The sequence below is a fragment of the Peromyscus eremicus genome, chromosome 20, assembly GCF_949786415.1.
Source record: "Peromyscus eremicus chromosome 20, PerEre_H2_v1, whole genome shotgun sequence".
NCBI classification, from domain to species: Eukaryota; Metazoa; Chordata; class Mammalia; order Rodentia; family Cricetidae; genus Peromyscus; species Peromyscus eremicus.
In genome coordinates this window covers 5,091,159-5,116,737 of record NC_081436.1, presented here as the reverse complement: position 1 = coordinate 5,116,737, position 25,579 = coordinate 5,091,159, and the positions used below count along the sequence as shown (strand labels likewise).

The window sequence follows — 25,579 nt, the reverse complement described above, 5'->3', positions numbered from 1 at the left end:
TGCATCGTTCACCTCAGCTTCTGCTCCTTTAACCACCTCACTCTGCTTTCTTCCCATCTTTCCTTACTTTCACCTCTGCCTCCTCTCCCACTTTTCCTGGACTAGCCGATTTCCCGACCTTAGAGGTTGGCTGGGACTCAGCGCCGTCTCTCTAGCTCCCTCTTGTGGTCAGTACTAGCCACTGCAGTCATGCTGTGTTGGCGGGGGTAGTGACGGAAATGGGACAGGATACCCCAACACCTACCACCTCAGATAGGACACCAACGACACACCCAAGAAATTATTCCACCCAAGCAGTTCAGTGGACTGTTGAGTTTATTGTTGACTGACAGCAACATGGATGACTCAAAGACAGGTACATCACTGAAAGTTTCCCCAACACTGTGACAACCCAAGGAAGTCGCATCCCCGGAGCTCCCTCCACAGCTTGCTGAGAGCTGGTTTACAGCGTTTGCTTATTAGAGTCTCCTCTCCCCGGAAATTAACTACTGCTTGTATAGCTTTGGGAAGGTGGGACTTAAGAACCTTGTAGGCTTCAGGAACTTATTGAGATCTATGTTTCATTTACTTCCTGATTCCTTGGGCAGCTAAGAGGATACCGATGAAGGAATGTTAGCAAAGTCCAATACGGCACAAAAGGACCTCAGTACTTGTATCCATCTCTCAGTCAAAAAAGGCAATGTTGGGTACGGCAGTGTGAACAGGAGCCACTATCCACCTAGCCATAAACTACATTTCCCATGAGCCATCCAACCTTCTCATCCTGCAGCACTGTGAGGCTTCTGTCTCCCTACCTCTGATGGTCCTGATGGGGTGGATTGCACTGTTTGGCCTGGCTCAGATCCAACAGATGCACCCTGGCCTTTCATGACTGCTGTTTGGACCAACTCCCTTCTAACAATCTCTGTTCTCGTACTGTGGTTCTGGACTTTCCATTGGCCAAACCTGGTCAAACCTATATGAATGGAAAACGTCCACCAGTCTCTGGCATTTGGACACTTGATGCCCAGTTGGTGGCAGTTTTAGGTGATGCAGACTTGCTGCAGGAAGTTGGGCTTTGAGATGAAAAGCCTTGTACCACTTCCAGTTTGCTGTTTCATGCTTGTAGTTAAGGACATGAGCTCTCAGCTTGCTGATCTTGCCACACCTCCCCTGGCTGTCACGCCTCACGGCCATGGCCTCCTATTCCTTCTGGAACCATAAGCCTTAGTCAGAAGCAACAGGAGAGTAACTGAAAACAGCCTGGGCTGAGCGCATGCTCCTCATCTCAGTATATTTTCTTGCAGGAAAAATGTACAGCTCATACAGTAGGGGATAACTGAAGGACAATCTTCTTCGTCACGGCTTTACTCCTTGTTTTCTGTGAACTGTTATTCAGATTTTAGAAGCACCTGTCAAATGTTTCTCCAGAACCAGTGTGACACAACCCCCACCAGGCCCTTTGTCTGCTCTGCCAATTTCTTCCCCTCTATGGGGCTCCACCAAGGCCCTGCCGCACGGCAGTCTTGAGCCCACTACTGAACTAACTCTTAACTCTCCAGGGAACTCAGTTCTATCTGGCCTGTGAGCTAGGTAACGAGTACCACTTCTCTCATGCTGCTTCTCCAGTAATGCCTGTCCAAGGACAGAAATACTATGTACTTTTCCCATTTCCTTCTTCCCATCAGATGGCATTGGAAGTCCCAGAAAATAATAGACACTCTCAAATACAAAAACAAAAAACCCAAATTCAATTCACACTACTTTACATTTCCATAATATTTTAACATTTAATAGAAACTATATACAATAACTTTACTATATTTTACATGGGGGATCCACCAGACATTTACATAAATAAAAGCAAGGATAATTAAAGGAAAGCCCAGCCCTGCGAGCTGCTTTTCAGTCAGTCACTAGGAAAAGGGGTTTATATTGCCCAGTTATGTGGAGCTGAGGAAAGGCTGAAACACAGGTCTTTAGATACAGATAGCCAGACACTGAACAGCCAGCACCTGAGGAGCGCCATTCCTGACCACAGCCCCTGCCTAGCAGCAGGAAATCACATCACAAAACCCGTCTCTTTCTCAGGCATAGTCTCCAATATTCATTCCATCCCAAAGGCAGGGACTATGGCACTCTCTTCCTTGCAAAGAATTCCATAACTTTTAAATACTAAAGATCCATTCCTCACAATTGGTTTATGTTTGGTTACAGCACTCTACAGCCCCGAAGAACAACAATGTAGTCTGGGTTGTCCCTGTTTAGTGAGAGATGAGTAGAGAGATACTTGTTTGAAGAATGGAAAGTTCAGGCCCACCAAAGTCAAACAATCTCCAGAAGGAACTGTCAACTGATGGAAGTAGGTTCTGGGTTTCCATTTGCAGCAGCCAATCCACGCTGAGGGAATGATGCACAGGCTTTCTCTAAATTCCGAGGTCCCTGGGGTCTGCACCCATCCCCAGCCACCTGCATCTGGCCCTATTGAAATAAAGGCACCATGGTTAGAGACCCGGCCAATGGTTCTGAAGCACACCTCTGATTTATCAATGCCCATTTTATAGCAGCTACAAGACCCCGAGAAATACAGTCACTTTCCCCAATATTCTGATGAAGCCGAGACATCACCAGTCACGACTGAAGCTGTCAAAGGAGAGAACAAGGGCTGTTTCTTCCAAATGGAATCGTCATTCTCTACTGAGGTTCCAGGACAGCCGATAAACCACGGGAAGACACTTCTTTAGGCCTCTGCTTGAAACCAACAGCTACCGTCTAACTGCTAGTCTTCAGTAAGAGCCATGAGTAAGCTGAGTCAGTCTTTATGATAACCACCGCCGCAATGATGAACTCTGCCTTCAAAGGGACAACTCACCTCCCCCTCTCACTCAGGTAAAGGTACGCCCTACTCTTGAGGATTAGAAACCATGAGGAGTTCTGCAGCTCATCTGTAAACTCGCACAGACAAGCACTCAAAAGAAGGTCGTTAGTGTTTGGCAGTGCTTTGCACAGAACCAGGACTTCGCCCCTTGACTGTAAGCCTAAGGTCTGCACTAGCTGGTTTATGTCCATTTCACACAGGCTAGATTCACTCTGGACGGAAACCTCAACTGAGACAACGGCCCACCACGCTGGTCTGTGGACAAGCCCGCAGTGCATTTTCTTGACTGAGGTGAGGTCTGAACTCATTGTGAGCAGCGCCACTCCTGGGCAGTCCTAGATGGTGCAAGAAAACTGGCTGAGCAAGCCAGCAACCAGTGTTCCTCCACAGCCTCTGCATCAGTTCCTGCCTCCGGGTTCCTGCTTTGACTTCCCTCAGTAACAGACCTGAAGCCTAAGGTGAAATAAACCCTTTTCTCCCCAAGTTGCTTTTGGTCATGTTGTTTTATCACGATGGAAATCCAACAGCAAGATCTGCCAGTGAATTCTCACACGGTCTTTGGGAACACACCCTACTCCCTGGAACTCATGACATACCCTACTCCCTGGAACTCATGTCAACCAACAGGGAAACCTCCGCCTAGCCTGGTCACTGTATGAGGGAACCTAGCTGAGATTCAACTGTCAAGATACCCACTGGGCCTCCAGCAATGTCTCTGACGGAATGATCTTCAAGTGTCAGCGAAGGATCAAAAAGCAAGGGGGATGGAGGGCACGGCATGCCATCACCTACAACGTCCAAGTCCTAGGAAAGAAAGAGAAGAGACCATCAGCAATATTCAGGAAATCATGAGCTAAAATTGCACAATTTCCAGCAAAGTTCAAAGTAACTCTCAGGTCCCTCCTTTCCCCTTGCTTAGAATGCTAAACCAATTCAACAGGAGCCGACAAGGTTGAGAACTTTCTTTCCACTGATAACAAAACATAAATCAACACGCAAATTCCTAGGAGAAATCACAGAAAGTAAAACAGTGACTACCATGAGTGGAGGGAGAGAGGGCTTAACAGGTATAGAATCTGTGTCAAACAATGGAAAAATTCGAGAAAAAGATACTAGTACTGATTGCACAACACACTGAATGTCAACACCAAACTGTAAACTTTAAAGTGGTTACAGTGATAAATTCTATCACACACGTTCTATTATAGTGAACACCAGGAAAACCCTCCAGGGCCAGCAGCACGCGCGCGCGCGCACACACACACACACACAAATAAATGTAATAAAAAAAAAAAAAAACATATTCCCTGAGGCTAATTACAGTTAATCAGCATCGAGATAAAATAACATGGAATCATGTGGAAAACACAGCAATATAAGACTGACCAACGTTCACAAAGCAAGCAACTAAAAGAGGAAAGGAAGGCAAGAGAGAAAGACAAACCACAGAAACTAAACTTCTCTGAACAGCCAAGACATAGTATTTGGTTCATTCGTCTCCCTAGCATAAGCTTCTGGTAGAACTGAAGTCAGGGCCTCTCACACAGCAGACAAATGATCTATCCTGAGCTACATTCCCAGTCTTCTTCCTCATTTCTACTTGGAGATGGGTCTTACTAAGTTGACCACACTAGCCTGGAACTCACCCTGCAGCCCAGGCAAGACTTGAACTTATGACGCTCCTGCTTCACCTCCCAGTAGCTGGGATTACAGGCCTGTGCCACCTGGCCCAGCTAAGCCTCTGAGTCTTAAACTTAACATAGTTCAAGTATTCTGTTTAAAAAACAAACAAAAAAAGACATTATATTCTAGACTATACTTTTCCCATATGAATCAGCCATTCCCAGAAATAATGAAGAGTCAGCAGATCAAAGACACCATTCTTGGTCCTGTCTGAAACCAACATTGATTTAGGGCCCACATCACCCTAATGGTTCAAGTACCATGACAACCTAAGTTCCATGACACTTGGCACAAGCTCAGTCAATGCTTAAGTTACATCTAAGAACTTACAGGTCCCATGTTAAAGAGCAAGCAGGGGAGGGAAAAGGAGAAGGGACAGGAAAAGGTGACAGGGAAAAGTGAATATGATCAGAGTATGTTATAAGCATGTATAATGACATCACAAGGGCCGGGCGGTGGTGGCACACGCCTTTAATCCCAGCACTTGGGAGGCAGAGCCAGATGGATCTCTGTGAGTTCGAGGCCAGCCTGGGCTACAGAGCGAGTTCCAGGGCGGGCACCAAAACTACACAGAGAAACCCTGTCTCGAAAAACCAAACCAAACCAAAAAAAAAAAAAAAAAAAAAAAAACACAAAGACATCACAAGGAAATCCATCATTTTACACAACTGTTATGTACTAATAAAAAAATCAGTTTTTATTTTTAGTGTGCTAACTAACAACCAGGAATAAAAATCATAACCTTTTCATAACTAGGGGAGAAAAGTCAAATTATCTACTTCCCTTAAAACTTCAGTCTAGGGGCTGGAGAGATGGATGGCTCAGAGGTCCTGAGTTCAATTCCCAGCAACCACACGGTGGCTCTCAACCATCTCTAGTGGGATCTGATGCCCTCTTCTGGCATAAAGTTGTACATGCAGATAAAGCACTCATACATAAATAATAAAATCTTTAAAAAAAAAAAAAAACAAGTCTAAAAGCTAATGCTGGACATGGTGGCTCACAACTTTAAAAGCTAATGCTGGACATGGTGGCTCACAACTTTAAAACCAGCAATCAGGAAGCAAAGGCAAGTGGATCTCTGTGAATCAAGCCAGCTTGGTCTACAAAGCAAGACCTTTATCTAAAACAAATAAATAAAAAGTCAAACATAATTCAACTGGGGGCTAGAGAAATAACTCGGCAGTTAAGAGTACATGCTGTTCTTCCAGAAAACCTAGGTTCACTACCTAGCACGCACATGGAACTCCACACAGAACTGTAACTCCAGACCCAGATCTGACACCTCTTTTGATCTCTTAGGGCAACAAGGCATGGATATGGTACACATACATGCAGGCAAAACACCCATACAAATAAAATTAAAAAAAAAAATCTTAAAAAGCCAAGCATGGATGCACATACCTTTAATCCCTGCACTCTGGAGGTAGGTAGAGGCAGACAGATCTCTATAAGAGTTCAAGACCAGCCTGGGATACATAATGTATTCTTTTAAAATGTCTTTTTAAAAAAACAGCAGTAATTTAAACAAACTGCCCAGTGTAAGCAGAAACACAGAGAAACAGTCACTTGTACTAATATCCACCACAGATACACTGGAAATATCTATACTATCCACAGAAAGCAATGTTCTCACACCACTGAGACTAGACACTTTGTTTCCTGCAATCTTTTTAAAAAGCTTGGGATTGTTCGCAGCTCTTTCCACCCACAGGTACACAACACACACAAAGTGTATTTGTGAGTGCAATTCCCTCTGAGAACGCAGAGACTGTCAAGAGATTCTTGTGCACTGGGTAACTAGAAAACATCTATAGGAGTGGGCAGGAAAAGCAGACACACTCAAGCAGGAAGTCCGCTCTGGGCACTACTCCACACATTGTTTCCTGAGTCCCCCATCCCCAGGTCTTCCCTCTAGAAAGGAGGGTCTCTATTTTAAAAGCTTCCTCATCACTGAGCATTTTAACTCACTAGAAAGAGAAGATTAGACATATTTTGAGTCTCTAGTTCACAGTAGAAAAAGAAAAAAAGCCTAAGATTTATTTATAACATGGACAAGCACTCCAAAAGGCTTCATTTCCTAAGGGTTATGTAGGGAGGTATTTAAAATGTAACTCCATTTCACCCTTAAAATTAGCAGTCCAAATTTACAGCTAAGGTTTATAGACTGCATCCCAACTAAACTACCAAACTGAGGGAAAAAGGGACTGGTATCACCTCTCTCAAAGCCATAGTTTTCTACAGAACACAAGCCTTCCCAGGAACTCCATCCCCTGAAGCAGAGAAGACACAGGTTTTAAAAACACAAGGCCAATTTCTCTTGGGAAGAGTTTTATATCACACATCAATTGCCCCATCAAGTATCTCCCAAGAGATTTCATTCTAAATCCCTTAGCTCTGTGAATACAGAAAATCATGCAGGCTCAGTGGTGAGGAACACTCATTACCATTGCAGAGGACCCAGGTTTGATTACCAGCATCCACATGATGGGCTCATAACCCTACTTAACGTCAATCCTGAGGGAATGTAAGCTCGTCAGGCCTCTGATGCCAGGCATGTACAGAGTGCACATACACACATGCAGGAAACACACACACACACACACACACACACACGTACGTACGTACAATAAATATTTTTTAAAAGAAAAAAATTAAATGCCAGTCTTCTTAGGTCACAGCACAAAGCTGGGCTTAGAGCAGTAGACAAACCCGAAGTGTTCAGATTCTATTCAGAACAGCATGAAAGATTAACTCAGAACTGAACCAAGACTGCGAGTCTGCACACTGAGTACATTTTGTAATCAAATCTGTCAATGAGAAATAAAACTTCTTTTTGAAAAGGGGCAGCAAAATTGCCTAGCTACCAGAACAGCAATGTTTAAATAAAAACTACCACAACAAACACAGAATCATGTTTTATATTCATCGCAAAAACCAGGGAGAAAACAAAAACCAAAACAACAACAAAAACACCACACAAGAGGCCAGGCATGGTGGCACACATTTTTAACCCGAGCACTCGAAGGCAGAGGCAGGCAGATCTCTTCATGAGGCCAGAGAGGACTAGAGAGAGACTCTGCCTCATACTTTCCATTGACCACTCTGGTTTACCAAAAAGCACATAAAGGCTTGAGATGGAGTTTAGTGTTCAAACACTGACCTTCCTAAAATGCTTGAGGCCTTAAAAACAACAACAACAAAAAAAACAAAAAACAAAAAACCACCAGAGGGGAGGAGGTGTGCAATAATATGAGTAGAGGATCACCTAAAAAGAGTTTTTTTAGGCCAGGCGGTGGTGGCGCACGCCTTTAGTCCCAGCACTGGGAGGCAGAGCCAGGTGGATCTCTATGAGTTCGAGGCCAGCCTGGTCTACAAAGCAAGTTCCAGGAAAAGTGCAAAGCTACACAGAGAAACCCTGCCTTGAAAAAAACAAACAAACAAACAAACAAACAAACAAATAAATAGTAAAGAGCTTTTTAAAGACCTACTTTACTGCTGGGTATGGTGGCCCATGTCTTTAATCTGAGCACTCAGAGGTGTAAGGATCCGAGCATGAAGCTAGCAAATTCCAGGACAGCCGTAAGCTACATAAAACAACCTGCAACCCTTCCTGCCTTTAAAAAGAATAAAAAAACATGCTTTATTTTAATGTGTGTGTGTTGTACGCCTCCACATGGATGCTGGGAATGCCTGGAACCAAAAACCTAAGTCCTCTCCAAGTACAGCAAGTACCTTTTGTTTGTTCCACCTGCCTGCTTTCCGAGTGCTGGAATTAAAGGCGTGCACCACCACTGCCTAGTGCAAGTGCTCGTAACCACTAAGCTCCTCTCTAGCTGCTTGTTTTGTTTTTTGAAAGGTCTCACGACACAACCCAGGCTAGCCTCAATCTCAGAAATCTGCATGCCTCTGCCTCCAGAGCTACAAGGTGAGACCCTATCTCAAAAATAAATAAAAAGTCTTAAATATTAATACAAGCTACAACATGAATTCTAAAATCACTATATTTGGCAGAGTATTGTGACACATGTTTTAATCTGGCCATGTTTAACTCTGGGAGGAAGAAGCAGGCAGACCTCTCTAAGTTTCAAGCCAGTCAAAGGATACATAGTTAGACTCTGCTCCCTGGCATACCTACCCACCCACCAAAAAAAAAAAAGAAGAAGCTAAGCACAAAAATACTATAGACATGCAGGTCAGTGGTGGCACACATCTTTAATTCCAGCACTTGGAAAAGGCAGGAGGATCTAGGATCTGAGTTCAAGGCTAGCCTGAAGTAAGTTCCAGGACAGCCAGGGAAAACGACACAGAGAAATCCTATCTTGAAAACCTAAGAGGGATTAAAAAAAAAACCTTGACACAAAATTCACTAATTTATATGAAATGCCCAGAATTGGCAAATCCATCAACAAAAAGAACACTTAGGTGGCCCACACCTATAATTCTCACACTTGAGAAGCTCAGACAGGGTAGTTTAAGGTCAGGGTGAAATACGCCTCCTCAAGAAAAAGGAGGAAGAAAAGAGAAGAGAAAATGAAGAGAAAAGTTCTCTTGTAACTGGCAGGCAATTCCAGGAGTGAGGGCTCAGGAAGGAAATTTCAAAGAGTGAGTATTAAACCAGGCAGTATCCCACCACTCGGGAGGGAGGCAGAGGCAGGAGGCTCTCTGTGAGTTCCAGGACAGACTGCTCTAGGCTACATAGGGAAACCCTGTCTTGAAAAACAAAAGCAAAACAAAAAAACAAAACAAAACAAAAACCAAAAAAAGTATTGCTAGGTACTGTTTCCTTTTGAGGTAGTAAACACATCCTCAGATAGTAATGATAGCTGCCTGCAAATAAATAATATCTTAAAAAAAAAAATCACTGAACCATACACTTCCAATCACATCCCAAAGTAACAAAGGAGGCCAGGCCTGGGTGGTACCAACACTTAGCAGACAGACATAAAGGATCATGAGTTCGGGTTCAACTCGGGCTACACAGTGAGGTCCTGCCTCAAAACAAGGAAGTCTGGGGAAAAGGAAAGGTAGGACACAAGTGTCTAATAAATACAGTAACAGACATACTCAACTACATCTGCATCAGGTCACAAGCTTTACCCATTCTCTTAGCTGAACACCACTAACTGTTCTCACCACTACTAAACAGGGCCTTCTTTCAAGGGCCAATCAGAGCAGAGCTTCTCTAACTTACATCACTGAACTCCAGTGGTAAACTCTCAGTGGGCTGAAGCGCGGCAGCACTCAAGTACAGATCCATGGGGCCGGCTTCCAGATCGTCTGGCACAGACAGTACCTGCTCGGGCTTATACATCTGAGGAGGCAACTGGAAATGCAGTGGACAGCAGGGATCCTCAGAAAGGCTTACAGGAACTGGTTTGTTGCAGGGTACTTCTTCAGATCCCTGGCAGCATTTGAAGAGAACCTGATTTGTATCCTGGCAAATATCTGCAGAAACAGTTAAGGAAATAGACCCAATCCACTGGAGGTGCACAGCAGAGGAGAGTCCGCCACGCCAAACACATACACACACACTCACTCACTCACACTCAGAACTACGTAATCTTTAGTTCTCTAAGTACGAGTCATTTTGTAACCCATGATAATTTATAGGTGTCCTCCATCTCTTTTCCAGGGTCTGGTCAGTTAAACCAGACACTAAACCCCTACAGCGTGCTAAGTGGCAACAACACCCCAAGGAGAAAACACACTGACAGAGAACCCACATGGTAACAAATAAAAAAAGCTCGATACAGAAGCACCTACCAACCTCTTCCAAGACACAACGTTGTTTCTGCTCTTAGACTAAGTCTGCAGAAACATTGCTCCTAGTAACAGGATACGATTGCTTCAAACCCAAGAACTCACTATGTAGCCAAGCATAACCTTTACCTCCTGATTTTTCCACCGTTGCCTCTCAAGTGCTGAGGTTACAGGCATGAGCAGGCATGCCTACTTCACTTAAAAAAAAAAAAAACTTTTAAGGTAAATTTTTAAAAGGTTGTTTGTTGACATAGGCTTTCTTTACATAGCCCTGGCACTCACTAGACTGGTCTGGCCTCAAACTCTGCCAGCCTTCTGCTTCCTGAGCACTGGGATTAAAGGTGTGCACCACCACGCCCAGCTAAGAGGTACTGTTCTGTTGGTTGTTTTTAATTAGCTCACAAAGCCCCAGGTTTCCTTAAGTATTTTCATAGTTTGTCCCGTCCCTACCCCCTCACCCACTCCATTAAACCTTCTCACTCCAGCATTCTCTCCATTCAAAGCCTCCAATCCCCCACTTACAGCCCCTTCAACCTCCACCCCACATCACAGGCCTCTGCAGCTTCCTGCCCTTTACCTAGCCCGATTATGTTTGAAGCATTCCTCTTCAGAGCTCATTACTTTGCATAAGCAATTACACACTAAAAGCAATAACTCTAAACAAGGGGTGGTAGTGTACACCTGTAACCATCCAGACATTCGTGTAAAATTCCACTTCAAATATTCCAATAATGGAACAGGGGAAGGAAAAAAACAAAAATAAAAGCAATCTTTTCCTCTCCTATCAAAGACCAGACCAAGAGCAGGTTCTCTCCTCCTCTTCCCATCTCTCCCCCATACAGTCATCACAACTTTTGTAACCCATCAATCAGCAATGTAGTTCTACACCAGAAAGTGTATCGTGTAACAGTTTAAATTTACAAATTACAAAGAATGGGGGAATAGTCCATTATTTGAAAGTTTCTAATTTGAGTTAATCAAAAACATACAAGTTAGAGCACTAACCATACAAAAGGACACTACCGCGTAGAATTTCACAATATAGAATAATGTTCTGGGCAGAAAACCCATGGCAATCTTTCTTGGTAACAGATTCAACATATAACTTTTTTTTTTTGGGGGGGGGGGGAGGTGTTCCGAGACAGGGTTTCTCTGTGTAGTTTTGGTGCCTGTCCTGGATCTTGCTCTGTAACCCAGGCTGGCCTCGAACTCACAGAGATGCACCTGGCTCTGCCTCCTGAGTGCTGGGACTAAAGGCGTGCACCACCACCCAGTTTAACATATAACTTAATGAGCAAAAGCTAAATCAATAATGTAGAAGTATTATACAGAAATCTTGGAATGTCATTAAGACTAGCAGCCACCCACATCTGTCACCAATGACTCATTGTTTCTTCAGCTCCCCCTCCCCTTCACCCACTCCAGACAGGATTTTGCTGTGGCCCAGGGTGGCCACAAACTCCAATCCTCTGGCCCAGCTGCCCTCTCTAGCTAGCTAATGCTACAATTATAGAGCTGGATATCACATCCAGTCAGGTGTTTCTTTCTAATGAATTGACCATACCATTTTTACATCTCTGAAATGGCCAACAGACCATAGAAAGACAGTTATTTAGGCACCTGCTTGAAACCAACAGCTTCAGCAAACTGCTGGTCTTGATTCAGGGCCAAAGTAAACCAAATCTTCAGTTCAACTGACCGACATCATCCCCAGCCTATCTTAACTGGAAATCGGAACCCGAACGAGCAATCTGAAAAGATACGGGTAAGGCAGTGTCTGGTCATTGGAAGAGACTGATTTGAGCAACGGACGTCATCCACAAATGCCAAGCACCTCTGACTGGAGCGAGTGGTGTGAGCCTAAAAGTGAGAGAACACACACAACTATATCATTCAGTCATAAAGCAAAGTCAGTTCATACAAGGTAAAAACGCAACATCTAACAAACCCTTTCACCGGCGGTGGTGGCACACGCCTTTATTCCCAGCACTCGGGAGGCAGAGGCAGGTGGAGTTTGACTTTGTGAGTTCAAGGCCAGCCTGGTCTACAGAGTGAGTTCCAGGACAGCCAGGGCTACACAGAGAAAGCCTGTCTCAGAAACACCCCACCCCCCAAAACCCACCAATATTGTAACAATGAAACCTCATGTATAAATATACCTCTCCAACTGTAAAAGTATGACCAACCTAGGTCTGGAAATATTAAATACAAAATTATAGAAATAATTTCTAAGTTGTTAGTAGCTTATACTACCTTTATATTGTCATAATTCCCTATTTTGTTGTTATGAATTAATTATAAGTTTCACAGGTACACAGAGGAAGTAATATGGCACACTTGCATTTGATATCTACAGTTTCAGGCTCTGCAGGGACCCCACAAACTATCCCTCACAGATAAGGAGGAATGAGTATGCCTCCTAAATAAACAGTGGTGTTTTTAGCCAGGCATGGTGGTCTATGTCTCAATCTCAGCAGGGGCAGCAGCATATCTTGAGCCAGTCTGGTCTACACGGCATGTTCCAGGCTAACCAGGGGCTACATTATAGGACCGTGACTCAATTCCTGGCAATGCTAGGGAATAAACCCAGAATCACAAGCATATGCTCTAACACCAAGCTAAATCCCCAGGGAAACGGATTTATCTTTTAAGAACAAAACTTTTTTTGGTGGTGGTACTGAGCTGGGCAAATGAAGTAAAAAGGCCCCGGCTTAAGACCTGCCTACCTCAGCTGCCACAGCTGCTGGGATCAGACCTGCATCCAGCCCAGCCAACAAAATCAGTTTTGTGTTTTAAAACTTGGCTCCCTAATGGTTCACCCTAACTGTCAATCCGATGGGACTAGAATCACGGAGACCAGCAAGTGTTAGAGGACTGAGGAGGAAGGGCTCGGATTGTGGGCTGCACTACTGCACAGACTAAGAGCCCAGATGAAGTGAAACGGAGCTGACAGAAAGCTAGCCAGCCAAAATCAAACTCTCTGTTCTTAGCCACCCAAAGGCCAACTACTCTGCTCTGCCATGTTCTCAGCCATGACAGACGGACGGAAACCTCTAAAACTAAGCCACAATCAGCCCTTCCTCCCTTAGGTTGTTGACTTCGGCCCCTTTTTCACAGCCACACAAACCAACATGAACTTATGTGAGGCTTCAACAAATACAACAACAAGAACCATCATGTATTACTCTGTCAACCTTACTTTCTTGATATTTAACTGCTACTATTCTATCAATGTTTTTTTTTTAATTTTTTTTTAAATTTTTATTTTGCAATACAATTCAGTTCCACATATCAGCCACAGATTCCCTTGTTCTCCCCCCTCCCGCCCCCCTCACCTTCCCCCCCAGCCCGCCCCCGATTCCAATCTCCTCCAGGGCAAAGCCATCCCCACAGACTGCTATCAATGTTTTTTAACCTTTATTTTTATTTATTTTAGGGGAGGGGAAGGGGTTGGATTTGGTTTTTCAAGACAGGAATTCTCTGTGTAACAGCACTGGTCATCCTGGTACTAGCTCCGTAGACCAGGCTGGCTTTGAACTCAGATCCATCTGCCTCTGCCTCCAGGGTGCTGGGATTAAAGGTGTGCCCACCACTGCCCGGCTACCTTTATTTAATTTTAGGTGTATGAGTGTTTTCATGATGATCCCATCAATGACGAGAATGTGTGCACCTGAGGTATACAGCACATTACCTGCTGAGCAGCCCCTTCTGTGGCCAGCATTCTGCGTTCCTTCAGCTGCCGGTGGAGTAAGGCTTCGACGCCATAGCGCTGACGGTATCGCCTGAGACATTTTAGTCGCTTTAAGTTTTCTCTTTCTTTGGCTAAAAGTCCCTCTGGGCCAGTCAGGAGACTACTACCTACGAGGCACAAAAATCAAAATTTTTCAAACAAGACGTCAGTCTAGCTTGTCTAGAACTCACAGCAAACTCCCTACCCTCAGCTTTTCAAGTACTAGAATACTTACTACAGTCACCACTAAAAAAAGTCAGGGTGCGACTTGTAAGGAAACAGGGACTCACTGGCTATATGAGGCAGACTCAACCACATCACACTTGCCTAGAGCTTCATGTTCCACTTTCCGACTGTGTAAGTAACGGCGCTTCTTCTCTTTGAGTAAGTGCTGGAGCCGTTTAAACTGATCAATGTACAGAGACTGCAAACGAATTAGCTTTTCTCTCATAATAAGAGCCACTTCTTCGGCTGTGTAGACACCAGCATGTCTGGAATAAAACAATAAATTCAGCAAAGCATTAAAGCAGCAGCAATGACCAGCTTAGGAATGCATGCCTATAATCCCAGCACTCAGGAGGTGCAGACACAGAGACCAGTTCAAAGCCTGCCTAAGTAGCAAATTCAAGGTTAACCTAGATAAGAAACCCTATCTCAAAAAAACCCAAAACAACCGAACAGTAAAAGTCTGAAAATAGACTCAATTTGTATTTAACAAAGCCAGTGCTGACACATCTTATTAAACAGCAATATTTTCACACAGTGTTTTACTAAGACATTAAAAAATAAAAAGAGCTTGTAGGTACAGTGTAGCTCAGTAGTAGAGTACTTAGCATGTGTAAGGTCCTTAGTTCCATCTTCACACCAAAAACAAAGAAACCAACAAAACCCACCACTATCCAGTCTTTTCCCCATGTGTGCAGATGAAGCTGTCAGGTACCCTGGAGCTGGAGTCAGAAGTGACTGTGAACATCCCACATGGGTGCTGAGACCAGATCACAGATTCTTTGTAATAGGAAACACGAGGGTAGTCTCTCCACAAAAGGATCCCAATGTGTTGTCTCACAGAATGGGATGGGAGATGTCTCATTATTTACATATTTAAAATAAATAAAGATGTGCAGCATGAAAGTTATGCTAACTAATCTAGATTCTACTTTACACAGTGATTTAACAGAGAACCCCTGGTCGGAACAACTTAGTATTTTAATTACAAAGTATGTCAGGGGCTGAAGATGGTTCATAGTCAAGAGCAGAGGACCTCGGGTTGATTCCCAGCAATCACAACTTACAACCCTTACTCCAGTTCAGGGGCTCCAGCACCCTCTTTGGGCCTGCACGCACAGACACACATTCAGACAAATACTCACAAAAATATCAAATGACTATATGATTTCTAATTTTCCTTTAAATACAATCTTATACTGAGACTCTTTGGCCTTCAAAGAGTAACTATAGTTCAAGGGATACAGCTCCTACCCTAATAACAAGTTTATTAAAATGAAATTAAACCAGGTATGGGAATGCATGTCTGTCATCTCAGAACTCAGGAGGCTCAGGCAGAAGGAATGCTTAAATCTGAGGTCAATCAGCACTGATTAGGAAGACTCTGCCTCAAAAACCCAAAACTAAAAACAAATAATCTGAAATTATTTTCCCTCTACCAGCAGAAAATATAAACAACAGTATGGAAGTCAGAATTTATAAAGGAAGCAAGACTTAACCATTATGCTTTGGCTAAAATGTTACAAATGTTATAAACAAGCTTTAAAAATGAAATCGTTCAGATTATGTTTCACAAAGCAATTTAATGGTTACACTGAAGAAAACCCCATCCCTATAAGCACAGTGAGAAAAAACTACAGTCACTGCAGTGTATTCAGTGTAATCAACACTATAAATACCACCCAGCAGCTGTGGCCCACAGCCTTAATCCCAGGACTGGGGAGGCAGAGGCAGGGGATCTGAGTTCCAGAGCAGCTAGGGCTACACAGAGAAACTGTCTCAGAAAGCCAACATATATAATATATATGCACTCTTCTGTAATATGTAAGTGAAGACAAACGTCGTCTAAAAGCTAAGATGATCCAAAAACTAGTACTAGAGGAAACAAAGACTGAGCCAGTTAGAGATACATGAGAACCTGCCTCGAAAAATTAAGAGGGGCAATTCTACAACTCTTTTTTCTTTCTTTCTTTTTTTAGGTTTTTTCCAGACAGGGTTTCTCCATGTAGTTTTGGTGTCTGTCCTGAATCTGACTCTTTAGACCAGGCTGGCCTTGAACTCAGAGACCCGCCTGGCTCTGCCTCCCAAGTGCTGGGACTAAAGGCGTGCGCCATCGCCGCCCAATTCTTAAGATGACCAGGGGTTACAGAAGACCTTAACATATAATTAAATTTTGGGTTTCTAAATCAGTTTTCCTTTCATTAGACATAAAACCAAAACAAACTACTAAACACTTTTATTTCCCATTTAAAAAGTCAGAACCATAGAATTTTGCAGCAACTGTCCAAGTATAATTAGCTCATTATTTCCGAGATTTAGGACAAGTATCTATTTAAATCCATTCTCTCTTCTCTAGCCAGCCTGCGCTTTCTGTCTCCTTTCCACTCCTACGTCAAGAAATCTGCTTTCTTCCCTACAGCATCTCCTGGGCATAACTCAGTTCAAGTCACAAGACTTCCACAGAAGAATCAAGAAATCTTGCCTTGGAGCAAGATGGTGTTGAACCGTGACACTTAAACCCACCTCTGTGTATCAACCCCACGCCACACTACATTTTACACACTAACTACATAGAACATGTAAGAGCCTTATGTGGAGTTACAACTTACTTTAGGGGATCTTCTTGATCACTGTCTATGCTATCAGCTTCACTGTCAGGGTCACCTCTCCATGTCTGATCCACAGTAATGGGTTCCTGGTCCCCATCACTCCAGCTGTCTTCATCTGAGGCAAGGAAGGGAGAGCAGCCATTAAGACTTCCCACCTCTGTAACTCCACACATGAAGCTACATTACTTAAGAGATCAACCCGAAACTTTACAATTCAAAATTTTTAACTTTTTAAAGAAGGAAAGGTCACCAGTTTGGGAGAATACAGCTAAACAAACTCCAAAGCAAAGCAGCTAACAACTAGCAACAGCAACCCTGGTTTCTCAGCAAATCCCCAATAACAACCACAAATGCACAAAGCGTTGCACTATGGCCTTTTGACTCCGACAGAGAAGGCCCTGACGTCCCTTACCCAGGAGTCCTTACCCAGGATCCGGCTAGCTTCACTGCGACTGCTCTCTGGGGTCTGCGAGCCCAGCTCTGGTTTAGCATATGAGCTCAGCTGACACAAGAGGGTTTCACCCACAGGGCCTGGGTTGTTCCTCTTCATTTGAGCATGAAGTGCTAGGGCATTCCTTCGCGCATGTTCAGCACAGAAAGACACCCTAAGGAGACAAACGGTAATATTTAATAGGTTCTCTCTTGAAAGGAGTCAGCAATGTTCAGTCACCAATTAATTTTTTTGTCTTTAGGAAATTTCAAATGATTATGTTCACACCTTGAAGACCAGTGTGAAGGCCAGGTGTGGTGGTGCATGCATTTAATCCCAGCACTCAGGAGGCAGAGGCAGGTGAATCCCCAAGTTCGAGGTCAGCCTGGTCTACATAATGAGATGCTGTCACAAAAATAGAAAAGAAAAAGAATTCAAATCAGAAACTTAACTGCCCCCAAGTCAACCCACTTGGGCTTTTTTCTTTTGTGTGGTGTGTGTGCTGCTCAAAGTCAAACCCAGAGCCCCATGCATGGAAGGGCTCTAACACTACTCTACTTCCCCAGCCCACACTAGCTGTTACTAAAGGGAAATGCAAGTAGCTTAACCAGGGTTCTAGTCATCGGACAGAACAGTCTAACCATAAAAATGTTAACAGCAGCTCACAGAAAATCAAAGAGATGCTTTTTTTTTTTCAAAACTAATTCTGGAAACACATTTTACTACCACCACAGACAGGTATGGTTCAATTTTAAAATTGAAAGATGTATACAAATTATCTAGTAAAATCACATTCCTGCACAGGTAAGTACACACATGATAAAAGCTATGAAGACCCTTCCAAAACACACACGTATACATATTGTGCCTATTATTTAGCAAGGAACGAGGCTGGGCAAGTGAGTCAGCACTCCAGCATTAAGAATTAACTCTGAAGGCCAGTTCGATGACTCAGCAAACAAATGCACCTCCTGCTAAGCCAGACCACCTGAGTTCCATCCCCACAAGGTGAAGGAGAACCAACTCTAGGAGCTGTCCTCTGACCACCTGTGTGTGGTAGCCCGTGTATCCACATAATAAACATTATAAAAAAAAAAAAAAATTAAAGCTGAGTATGGTTGTGCAGACAGTAATCCCTGAGGCAGGAGAATTAGGAGTTCCAAATTAGTCTGGACCACAATCAGAACCTGTCTCAAAAAAAAAAAAAAAAGCCACTTAATTTTACAAGTAAGCAATTAACTAAATGACCCTGCCTCAGGTGTCCTTCCAGTTCTCATCACTAGGGAAGGTGTTTCGAGACAGGTTTCTCTGTGTAGCCCTGGCTGTCCTGGAACTCAGATCCACCAACCTCGGCCTCCCAGTGCTGAGATTAAAGGCGTGGGCCACCACCTCCCAGCTTCAGTTCTGATCTTTTAATGTCTGGATCCCCCTCCCAAAGAATATATCCTTAATCCTTCACAGATATGGCCAAGCCTACATATCAAGTTCCTCTTTCATTTTAAAACTGAAGGCAGGGGACAGGCGTGGTGGTGCACCCCAACACTCAGGAGGTAGATCCCTATATGTTCAAGGACAGCCTGGTCTACATAATGAACTCCAGGGCAGCCAGGTCTATGTACACTGACCATGTCTTTAAAGAGAGAGAGAAAAAAAAAAAAAAAAAAAAAAAACAAGGCAGGAGAGCAGGACGTGGTCCACATCTATAATCCCAGCACTCTCAAGGCCAAAAGGCTGCCAAGATGGAGCTGGAGAGAAGGCTCAGCGTTAAGAGCAAATGGCTGCTCTTCCTAGAGGACCCGGGTTTGATTCCTAACAACCATCTGTAATTCTAGTTCCAGGGGATCCAATGCCTTTGTCGGACCTCTGCTGGCGTCAAGCATGAACGTGGCACACAAACATACATGCAGGCAAAACACCCATACATATGTTTAAAAAAAAAAAAAAACTCAAAGATTGCCAAAAGTGTTCCAAGCCAGCCGGTCCACACTGGGAGTTCCGGGCACAGAGAGATACAGAGTAGCCGGCCCCATGGCTCTGCGATAGAACCGACGCCAGCCAATTATCCTCTGATCCCCACACATGTGCCGTGACGAGTGCACGACCCCACACACAACACACTACGAACTGGGAATAAATGCTTCAACACGTAATTATAAAAAAAAATAAAAATTTAAAAAAAAAAAAAAACCCTAAAGGCAGGAGGGTTTGGGCGTTTGGGGGTTTTGCGCGCACGAGCCTTGGGTTCAAGTCTCAGCCCTGAAAAGGCAGGCACCAACGTACACACGCATCTACACATACCCATCTTTCTTCTCGGGCTTGGGGGCAGCGCTGGGACACCGTTTGCCATTCTTCGTCGAGATGTAGCTACATTGTTTGAAGGGTGCATTCTTGTCTTCAAGAATATGCTTAATGCAAAACTCCTGCCCCTCCAGGCGCGGTTGGGAGCATGGGCGGTGAGCGAAGGAACAAGAAAGGGGCTCCTGCGATCTGGGCACTGGGGTGATCCTCCCCCGATTCGTTGGCAAGACGTGAATCCGAATCCTGTTCATACCAAAACCTGCGGGGGTCGGGGGACGCAGGGGGTCACACGAAACATCAAAATGGCCTTAACCTTGCCCAGAGTCCTTGTCTGCGTTCCTCCTCCGCAGGTCGGCCCGCCGGCCGTCCAGGCGAGGGTGGCGCCGTGACTCCCGCCGCCCTCCGAGCTTCTGTCGCTAACCCAGCCACCCGCCCGCCGCTCCGGCCCCTACCACGTTGGCCGAATCGCCGCCGCCGCCGCCGCCGCCGCCGCAGCAGCAGCAGCAGCAGACCGGAAGCGCCGCGCCAGCCCCACGCGGCACCACTGCAACGGCGCGCCCCGCCCCCACGCCCCCGCACGCCGCCGCCTTTGTCCCCGGCCGCCTCAGAGCTCACGGCCCCGGCGAGCCGAGGCGCCCAGGCGCCCCGCGAGCGCCATCTTGTCCTGCGGCTCCCGGCACCCGAGAACCTGGCTCCCGGACGCCTAGCAATCAAGAGTGGCACGGGCGCGGCAGGAGACGGAGTGGCGCGCTGACCCGACAGAAAGGGCGAGCAGCCGCCTAACCGCAAAGCGGAAGCGCCAGGCGCGGCGCCATCTTACCTCCCCGCCGCGCTGCGTCGCGCAGCTCGCCCTCTGGCCGCTCTGGCGGCTCGGAACGCGGCCCTGCGGCCCCTTAGCGCTGATTGGCCGCTGCTCTGCCGGTGATGTGCTTCTATTGGCCAAGGCCAACACATCAGCTCGAGGAGGGCGGGACAGTGAGAAACTACGCGACGCGAGTGGCTGAGGTGAGCTGTCTGTCAGAAACTCGGCCCGTGAGTGGGCCATCGGAAAGGCAGGCCACAGCCAGTCGCCAGGTCCGGATATTTTTCCATCTCAGGGTGGTTCGTTTTCTGAGGGCCCTGGACTCCAGTCCTCCCGGGCAGCTACCTCCTTACGGTCCCTACACAGCAGGTAGAACATTGGACAGAGGCTGACCCTGTTTATACATGAGAAGGCTTTATTAGTTTTCTGTTGTGTACAGTTCAAATCATTTTCTGGTCATTTCATGTACAACACTCGAACATTTTTTTGGCTGTCTGGAGAATCCTATGCACTAATTCATTTTTTTAGAGCAGCCCTAAGAGGTAGAAATTATTTTCTCCATTTTATGGATAAGCTGACTGAAAACCAAAATGAGTTCTGGTGTAGACCATGCTTCTTATGAACTCTGTACCCTGCTTCTCTAAAATCCTCGATAGTGTATTATATCAATGGCAGGCTATTCCGTTTCCATGCTCCTTTAACGATTCCAGCCACACCTCCTATAGAAATCCAACTCTCCAGACATTCTTTCTGTTTTAGTTTACTCCGTTTGTACTATACCCTTCTGTATCTGTCAGATTCATTTAAATAAGGGCTAGCCATGAACCAAAGAGCAGATGTGATTGGAGTTGATCGTAAAGAGAGAATCTTTTGAGAGAATCTGCAACCAAATAAATGTGAAAACCATCTGTAACTCCAGTTTCAGGAGATCTGACGCCCTCACACACACCATGCAGGTAAAACACCAATGTACATGAAATAAAAATAATTAATCATTTCTAAGTGTCCTTTTCCTTTTAATCTTTATTATATTTATTTGGGTGTGGGGAAGAATATGTGTGGACGTTAAAGGGTAACCAGTGGGAGTCAATTTTCTCCCACCATGTGGATCCCAGGGATTGAGGCTTGGCACTGAGTGCCTTTACCCACAAGGCCATCTCATCAGCCCCCTTGTAAAGATCTTCAACTACTGGTAATCGTAAAGTTGGACATACTCGTGCACAGTTCTTCTCCTCTAAGTGTGTAACTTGTAAGAGCTACCTTATATAGTGTTCACAGTTTTTCCACATTATCAAGAAATTTAACTTGTCTTCTTCAGAAGGTGTGGTGGTACATGCCAGTAATCTAGCTCAGCACTCAAGATCTTGGGTGTAGCAAAAGGATGCCCTTTGAGGGCAGCTGGGCTGAACAAAACACACTGTCTACCAAAGACATCCCTGTGGCGCTATCTTAACTGTTCAGCCTTTCAAAGATGTGAGGTACAATTATGAACTGTATCTTGATGCTTGCTAGATGAGTGCTTTTAGGTGTTGCTATCATAGCAAAGCTGTAACTTTTTTACTCTTCCAGGTACTCATGCAACATCATAAACAGTTTTCCCCCTCTGACTACAACTACCAAGTTCATTGTTGTAGTTAAATCTTAGCTCTCCCAACGGACTCAATGTCCACAGGATACTGTGTGATAGGAACTTAATACCAAAGTGGTAATGATTCAACAAACTAAGTCAAAGACTAATTTAAGGACATGGAACATACGAACAACAATCAGGAGTTTCATCATTAACGTTTATTGATGGGATGGATAAATACAGATTGAGAAACATACTTGACAGCAAGATATCAAACTGAGAGCCAGACTATAAAATGTATACAATATCCTTCTTGAAAATTTTTTTGAGTTTTTAAAGTTTTTTACAAAGAGCCCTTATGATAATGGTCACTTACATCCTATCATCATTCACCTAACAGCAGTAGAGATCCCAGGAGTAGCACCCAAAACTGAGGTGCCCCACGGAGGACAGAGGCAACAGCAGAATAATATGCTGAGCAGTACAAAAATCAGACAAAAAACAAAACAACAAAAAACTCACCACAAAAATTGTACCTGAGTGACATAAACTGGTTAAGTGTGTTACTTTGTTTTTCATTTTATTTTTTCTTTTCGTTCTTTGGTCTGATAAGAAAATGGACAGTTTTATGTGTGGGAAGTAAGATAATACAGATCAGTTTCAAGTTCAGAACCCTAAGTTACACCTAGAGTAACTGTTTTCTTTGAGTTCTTAGGCCAGACAGCACTTCTATTTTGTATGTGACTTTACTGTGGTCATCAGCTCGTCACTCCTCTGCTTCCACGGGCATTTCCAGATAACCTGATGGGAGACATACTTGCTCTGGCTTCAATTAACATGCTGTCAAGCATCCCTCTCCACAACTGGCATGGCAGGCAACACAAAACCCATGAGTTTCTCTTCATGTAACCAGGAGTACTCACTCATAAAGGGAAAGAGCAGACACTGATTTTTATTAAATATTCTTTTCCCTCTCCTTCCATTGCCAAGTTCATATTAAAAAACTTTAGCTATATTAAAACGGAGAGCTCGCCCACATAGAAAACAATTCTGAATTTAGACTACTCCATCAAGTAAGATTACAGTACCATTCTTCTTTCAAACTTACATCCACTGAGGAATAAGAAATAAATGACAGCTTGGTGCAAAAAGAATGCTTCCTAAACCATCAAGATCCAAAACTCAATCAACACCAAGACATTTGGGGAGGTATGAGTCGTTGAAAGCTCAGTGGGGGATGGTGGAAAGCTATTTCTCACTAACTGATAGGTTGCATAGACTGCTTAAATTCTCCCAAACTAAGGAGAATAAAATAAAATAGGCATTCCAATCTCAAGATGTCTTAATTTCTCACTTTTCCTAGCATGAGTTTCAAAATAACTCATCAACAAAAGAAAAAAAATCTTTAAAAAATAATCAGTTCCCAAAATAATGGAAACGCATATATGTAGATTCCAACCATACTAGGATAGACAGGACCCCTCCAATTGCCTTTGTCTAGAAGCAAGGTGTGAGAGGTAATGAGGAATTAGGTTGCAAAGGCTTCAGGAAACCCAGCAGTGATGTTACCATGATTTTATTTCAATACTCAAATCTACTGCTGTTTGCAATTGGAGATTTCGATTTTTCTATCACTGCCGGTGAACCTAACTACAGAAATATGTGGGATACACTAAACCAAAACACTAAAATCATTTACGAGAAGGAAAGGTTGCTGAGAGTCTCAGATACAAAAACACAATGATTCATGAATGAGAAAAGTAGACTAGTATTTAGGTATTTTTCTAAACCCAAAGGCATAACTGGATACTTCAGAAGACCACACTGGTTTTAGGTTAATGATTCACCAGAGTTTAGCCAACAACACAGGTATGATTAAAAGCCCTAAAGACAATCCACAGGTATTTATTTCTGCCAACATAAGAGTCAAGCAAATTCTAGGCATGAGATTTACAGAAGTTGAGGCTCCAAGCCTGCTTACCACTGTCACTTCTTGACAGTTTAGATCAAAAGAAAAAACAAAGAGCCAGTTTACAAGGCTGACTTTAGATATACAAATACTACTTCTCAACCTTTGAAGGTCTGAAGGTGGGAGAGACACACATGGCTTAGAAGCCTTATTTATACAGAAACTGCACAATATGCATGCTAGCTGGCAGGTATAACTGCTAACCCAAAAACAATGCAGCAGTTCATGCAGAGCCCATGAGGAGGTTCAGAAACTATACACAGACCTAAAAACAGATATTGTAGCTATCTGGAGACAAAACCAGAAGGAAATAATACAGGAAAAGTCTATAAAGTAACCAAATTCAGTGTTGATCTACAGTAGAAAGACCAGACTACAGCATCAAGTAGCTCTTTAGACTCTAGTAAGCACTTTTTTTCTAGTTCACTACTGACAGAGTCCTAAGAAATTTAACTACAGTATTACCATGAAGAAGTGCTACAACGGCAAATATGACAGCCTTTGTGGTAAGGGAGTGCATGTGATTAGAAAATATGTGACATTAATGAGAGTAATTAAAAGCCAGAACACTTCCCCAGATCACTTATTGTCAATCTCACAGATACAGATGCAAACTAAACGGCACATTCCCTTTTGGGAAGGACAGGATGGGAAACAAAGTCTAAACAAATACCAAGCCTACATTTAGTAATCATGATGACACATCTATCTTGCACAACACAGGAAATACCAAGAAGAAAGAAAATGTCACTTGAAAAGTTGCATACCAAGAAATATCACTGGCTTATAGATGAGCAAGGAGCTCCTTGTTTTACACAGCAAAGGCAGGCACTCCGGACAATTCAAACATGCAGATTAATAACCACAAAGTCACCCTAAGATATAGTCTTCCTATATATTCTCCTCTACTAGGCCATTACATCAATAGTAACTGCCTCAGTGTTTTCCTAGTCTGTTCTTGGCAAGCAGCACCTGTACAACTTCTGTTTCCCTATGACTTTCAATGAAAAGAATCTTACCTCCCCCTAAAGACTACTTGGCATGACAAAAGCTTCACTAATTAAAACAAGAGACAAATTATTTTCATAGCACCATCTTTTCCATAGCAAAAAAATGTACACACACATATGAATGTGTGTGTGCATATATCTATATCTATATATATATATATATTTTTTTCAAGCAATGAACCAAAGAATAGCAATGATCTGTGGCTAGGTAGCATTTTCAGTTAGATAGCTTGGCTTTGAATTTTTTTTCTAGCCATTATCTCTTCAAAGATTTCCTTCATCAAAAATATTCCCTAATATCTGGAATAATCAAGCCCCTTAACAGGATTCCTGATCCACTTTTTTTTTAAAACAGGACTCTTAAGAATCTCTGTCTAGCATCAAAAGAAACAATCTAAACACAAGGGTCTGTTGGCTAGGCTTGCTCACTCATTACACCAGTGCTGTTAAATTCCCACCGTCTCTGAAGTCATACAGGCTGCGATCACAAGTATGCAGTTGTTTCCCATTAGATATACAGATAAAAAGCAAGAATTACATTCATAATGTAACTTAAAATGCAAAGTCTTAGAATCCCAAATCACAATTTCATTGTCTTTAGTATCATAACTCAATGGCTTCTCCCAAACCTAT

The 25,579-nt window shown here is 43.7% G+C and overlaps 1 protein-coding gene and 2 non-coding genes across 6 annotated transcripts; all 3 read right to left on the bottom strand.

Moving 5' to 3' along the window:
• Nucleotides 1-1,749: 1,749 nt before the first annotated feature.
• Nucleotides 1,750-20,509, bottom strand: Kansl2 (KAT8 regulatory NSL complex subunit 2). Of its 4 annotated transcripts, none has more exons than XM_059247378.1 (10): nt 20,416-20,509; nt 19,596-19,854; nt 17,294-17,472; nt 16,868-16,982; nt 14,357-14,524; nt 13,995-14,157; nt 12,067-12,163; nt 9,735-9,988; nt 3,554-3,661; nt 1,750-2,460 (listed from the first exon to the last, which is right to left on the bottom strand). In XM_059247378.1, the coding sequence occupies exons 2-10, from the start codon at nt 19,844-19,846 to the stop codon at nt 2,329-2,331; spliced, it is 1,467 nt and encodes a 488-aa protein (XP_059103361.1). In that variant the 5' UTR covers nt 19,847-19,854; nt 20,416-20,509; the 3' UTR covers nt 1,750-2,328. The 4 variants fall into 4 exon arrangements, with proteins under 4 accessions (XP_059103361.1, XP_059103363.1, XP_059103362.1 ...); XM_059247380.1 differs by having other exon boundaries at nt 9,837-9,988; XM_059247379.1 differs by lacking the exon at nt 20,416-20,509 and adding an exon at nt 20,048-20,180.
• Nucleotides 2,643-2,779, bottom strand: LOC131897244 (small nucleolar RNA SNORA2/SNORA34 family). The gene has a single exon (XR_009375606.1). It is a non-coding gene; the product is annotated as a small nucleolar RNA SNORA2/SNORA34 family (small nucleolar RNA).
• LOC131897243 (small nucleolar RNA SNORA2/SNORA34 family) lies at nt 11,838-11,974 on the bottom strand. Its single transcript, XR_009375605.1, has one exon. It is a non-coding gene; the product is annotated as a small nucleolar RNA SNORA2/SNORA34 family (small nucleolar RNA).
• Nucleotides 20,510-25,579: the final 5,070 nt, after the last annotated feature.